The following is a 4,873-nucleotide window of genomic DNA, read 5'->3' on the forward strand; positions in this document are numbered from 1 at the left end:
CTTCAATGAGAGACATCTCACTGGTGCTCATGAAAGTACCCTTGTGGTTAGACCATCCTGGTTATCTAATCTAGTTAATATTTTTGATCTATTTAGTAGGCTATGTCTGCCTTGTCGAATAACTTGTCACATTGATTTTACGGTCGATCTATGATTTGTTGGGGTACTTTGATGTCTGATTATTTTTTTATGCTTGATAGGGTTACCTCGATCAATCAAGATCAGTAGAATCAATATCGGTATCCTTTAAGGGAAGCATTTCTCCTTGTGGGATTGCTTTATGCGTCCAACATATTGTTTGAGCATGTCACCTTAGGATATTTCTCCACATGATTTCTTATCTAATGCATAGGAAAGATGCATATCTCCTGCTCTGTTTGGTATAGGATCGAGATACATATCTCCTGTGTTATTTGATATATGCAGCATGATACATATCCACTACTCTGTTTGATATATAATCAAGATATATACCTCATGTGCCATTTGATATGTTTGATAGAATACATATCTTCTGTTCTATTTAATGTATAGTCAACATACATACGTCATCTTATCTGATATATTGCCAGGATACATACCTCATCATTTGATATGTGTGGCAGGATACACACCTCCTGCTGACACATTCTCCTTCAATTTTCATTATTAAAAAGCACATAAAATCAAATTTCACATTTATATTAAGCTTAAATGCACAACAATAGAAGTACTCCCAAAAGCTAAACCATCCGAAGTACCGAAAGAGAATTTCCTTTGTACTTGTTCGAGCCTTGAAGTGTGTAATAAAATTCATCACACTTTCGCAACTTGTTCTACAACATTACATGCATGAAGGAATTTGCATTTTATTTTCTATTTGAGAGATTTTTTTATCTTGTAAATATTCCTGTTTTAGTATGATGAAAATATAAAGTATGTAATTAGATTAAAACCAATTCTATTTTATTTATGTTAATAATTATGTCAACATATTAAATTAATGCACTGCAAATTATGACAATTTTGATAAAAAAAAAAATTTAAAAATATATTTATATCTAATAAATAAGAGTGCTGCCCATTTAAAGGAATGGAATTTTTGTGCCTACATCCATCACCACCTATCTGAAAAATGAATGATTGTAATTTAAAATAGCCACAAACAAAATTTTATTACCTTTAAAATCATCAATAGCATTTGCTATTTCAAATCTTAATACATGAATAACGATTGGTGATGCGAGATATATGAAGATAAATCAATCTATTCTACTAAATAAAGCGACATAACGCTTTAAGGGCATATAATTAAATAATTATCTTCCATATAATTAACATGCCCAATTACAACTCCATTATAGCTCTGAATCAATAAGAAAATAAAATAAATTTGCACAATTCTAAAACTCCGACATATTCAAATTTCGCTTAAACCCAATTGTCGGAAAAAAAATTTGCACACGTAAGACATATGCAGCACATCGTACATTAGGTAGGTTATAAGGAGGGTACTAGGGGTTATATCCGCATTATACCCTCTGTAACATTCCTGTAACCTACCTATAACTAGTAAGTTCTGCGCTTCTGTTTTCATATATTTGTAGGTTACAGGGGGTATAACGCGGATATATCCCCATACACCCTACTTATAACCTAGCTGACGTACGCAGACGCTGCATACGTCTTACGTACGCAAATTTTTCTCCAATTGCAAGAACGCCTTAAGAAAAGTAGAAAACAGAGCAGATATCTAGTATAGTTCCTCAACAAACAACTGCAGCGAATAAAATAGCAGCTTATAACTCGCAAACTGTACCATTGACCCACCTCTTCTAGCAGTTCTTCAGCATAGCCACCGATCAGACAGATTATGATACAAATGAATAAATCACATGGCAATGATAACCAAATGAAGAAAATCAAAGAACAACGTAAAATTATATCTGAACAGCGATTTGAAAAAACAAACCCCTGTTTCACCCAAGACCCACTCCTGCTTGTTCCTTTCGAGGTGCATCAGCCTTGATTCGAGCAGGTCTTAGGATCCGATCAATCAGCCCATACTCCAGAGCTTCTTGAGCATTGAATCTCTTCATGCGACTCAAATCTTTGTTGATCTGCATGAATGACAACCAATTATGCAAGAAAATAAAATTATATTATAGGCCTTCGTAGGGATGCTTGTTCAGCCAAACAAAATAAATAGCGCCTGGAAGTAAAAACTTGGCTTCCATTCAATGCTAATCTACCTCTGATATTCTCGCTTTATACTCAAGAAAGACGTTATCCAAAAATGAAAATAAAAGCAAAGTAGATCAGTAACATGTCAGGCAAACCATAGGATCTGTTATATTTGTCACAAGCAACATCAGCTAGATGATGAAATATTACCACCTTTTTCTGTTATTATATGAAAGTCATTACGATTCTGAAAGTTCTTTGTTCAAAAAATAAAAATTAAAAAGACAACGTCCATTAAACTCTTTCTCCACCAATTTTTCACGACTCTTGTTGTAGTAATGCCCACATCCGACTAATTCTGAACTTCTGAAAATGATTAAAAGAAAACAGAAGCTTCACTTAAGAAATAACGTCCATTAAACTTTTTCTCCACCAATTTTTCACGATGCTTGTTGTGAGTAACGCCCACATCCGAATAATTCTGAACTTCTGAAAATGATTAAAAGAAAACAGAAGCTTCACTGATGTCTGACTGTGGGTTCGACAGCACTGTCATAACTATTGATGTACAAGAAATGTGAGATCAACCACAATTTCAACACCGAATATGTGCCATGGACCCCAAAATGAGACAAAATATTGGCGGAATGTGCAAACTCCACTTCAATTACAGAGAAGAATGCAACATCCATGATACCAAACACAGGTACTAGGAATGTCATATTAAAATCATGTAGGCGGGTTGAAAGGCACTGTGGACAGGTTTGTTGCTGCACTCAAATGCGTAGAAGTCGGCCTGAGAAGAGAGGATGCTGAAACAGAAGATGTTTCATGTGCATGAAAGACGAGCACGATTGTGGGGAAGGATGGAGAGTGCAGAGCATGTCTAACAAGGACTGAGGATCATGTGATTTCAGCCCCATTTTTACCCCTCAGTTTTGCATCCCCATTTTTGCTTCTTTTGTTAGAATTAATATCAGCCATGAAAGGGATAAAGTCGTATAAAATTTTGCTCGTTGCATGCATATTAAGCCACACATTTTAAACAAACGAATGCATTATACTCTTTTTTTTTTGTCTTAAGATCCTCTCCAATCAATCCATGAATAGCTTTCAAATTCACATCTATCAAATCAAACTTTATGATTAAAAATACTTCCTTTACTTCACTGAACATTATGCAGCAACTTTTAACTTCTATAACGGGTAAATCAAAAAGATTCAGTATCATTAATATTACCTCCATGCCCTAAATAGGAGTATGAAAAATTCTCTTAAAAACAACCTTTCACTGTCAATATATGGTCATATGAAACTAAAATCATATTTCCTTGATTTTATGTTGATTTTGTAATATTGTATTGCAATAATGCTCAAAATTATGAATCTAACCTTCAGAGAAACTTTATTACAAGCAACAGCACTATCATTTGTTCTAGCAAGAATTTTCATTTTATTGATCATTCCAACTCCAAATTGCAAACATCTTGGTACTTTCATTCCATGTGCCTCTTTTACTATGTAATTTAACCGACGAAGGATTGGTCTTGATTAGAAGATTGACATCTAAGTGTAGATGTCGTACCTATGTTGGCCACACTGTACAAATATAAAGTAAAAAAAAACCAAGGGTACTTAAGAAATGATCAAATTCATTAATTGGATAGAGAAAATAAAAATAAATGTCTTAATTATCATTATTTCATCAAACAGAATAATTTACCATTGAGAATATAACAAAAAAGATTGTTATGTCACTATTTCAAGTACATTTGTTCATGTGAGCCATCAACTACCAAAGCCAATTATATTTCATTTTGAGCAAGAAAAGAGTCCAAATAATGAACGCCCTGTCTACAGGCACAATTTTCTGAATCTAAATTTAGAATTTTAGCATGTCAAAATTCCAATCACACACAAGATAAATATTATGCATAATACTGTAAAACAAAGAGTGATTTTTCTAGTATATGTTTTATGTACCAAAACAAAAGAGCAAAATACACAATATTATTAACTTGATGGATGAAACTAACTAATCTAAAAAAAGATCTTTATATTAAACCCACATCTAGTTCAGCTAGACAAGAAAAAAAAAGGAGTCAATTAAGTGGCCTAATTCTTTAATTCGTTTATGATGAAATCATGAAAAATACTCCAACTAAGGCATTTTTTAGATAGGCGTCACCAAGTCTGGCCTATTCCCATGGGTTAGGAGTTTCAATAAATTTCTAATCAAACTGGACAAACCCAACTCCCTGTTCTCCGTACAATTGATTGAGGAGCAACTGGCTTGATCTGGGTCTCAAAACATTGGTAAAATGGGCATCAACTAGAACAGACATTAATATTATTGCACTTGAACAAAGTTTTATTAAGAGATTATGAAATCATGACAACACGGGAAATAATTACATGCCTTCTCAATCGGTTGACCCGTCTTTCTTGCCAACTCTCCAAAAAGGTAATCTCGAATGCGAAGAAGTTCATTTGCTTCATTTCTTACATCATCAGCCTGGTAGAGCAATTACAGAGATTTTTAGGGTAAAAGAGCATTCAAATATATAGCAATCAAACACTAAGTAGTCAATGATACAAACCTGACCCCGGGCTGCTCCTGCTGGGGATTGAAGAGCAATTCTACAAAGAGGCATGGCAACTCGATTACCCTTGATTTAAAAAAAAAAAAAAAAAAATTAAGAATTCCAAC

General features: G+C 33.8%; 1 protein-coding gene across 1 annotated transcript in view; it reads right to left on the minus strand.

The window, feature by feature from the left end:
* Nucleotides 1-1,334: 1,334 nt before the first annotated feature.
* Nucleotides 1,335-4,873, minus strand: part of LOC110029041 (ATP-dependent Clp protease proteolytic subunit-related protein 2, chloroplastic-like) — a gene marked incomplete in the record, with an annotated part of 39,696 nt that continues 36,157 nt past the window's right edge. The window contains 3 exon segments of the mRNA XM_020731150.1: nucleotides 1,335-2,099; nucleotides 4,583-4,678; nucleotides 4,764-4,832. Of these exon segments, the coding sequence (XP_020586809.1) occupies nucleotides 1,959-2,099; nucleotides 4,583-4,678; nucleotides 4,764-4,832 (306 nt within the window).

The sequence above is a fragment of the Phalaenopsis equestris genome, unplaced genomic scaffold (genome assembly GCF_001263595.1).
Source record: "Phalaenopsis equestris unplaced genomic scaffold, ASM126359v1 Scaffold000543, whole genome shotgun sequence".
Lineage (NCBI taxonomy): Eukaryota > Viridiplantae > Streptophyta > Magnoliopsida > Asparagales > Orchidaceae > Phalaenopsis > Phalaenopsis equestris.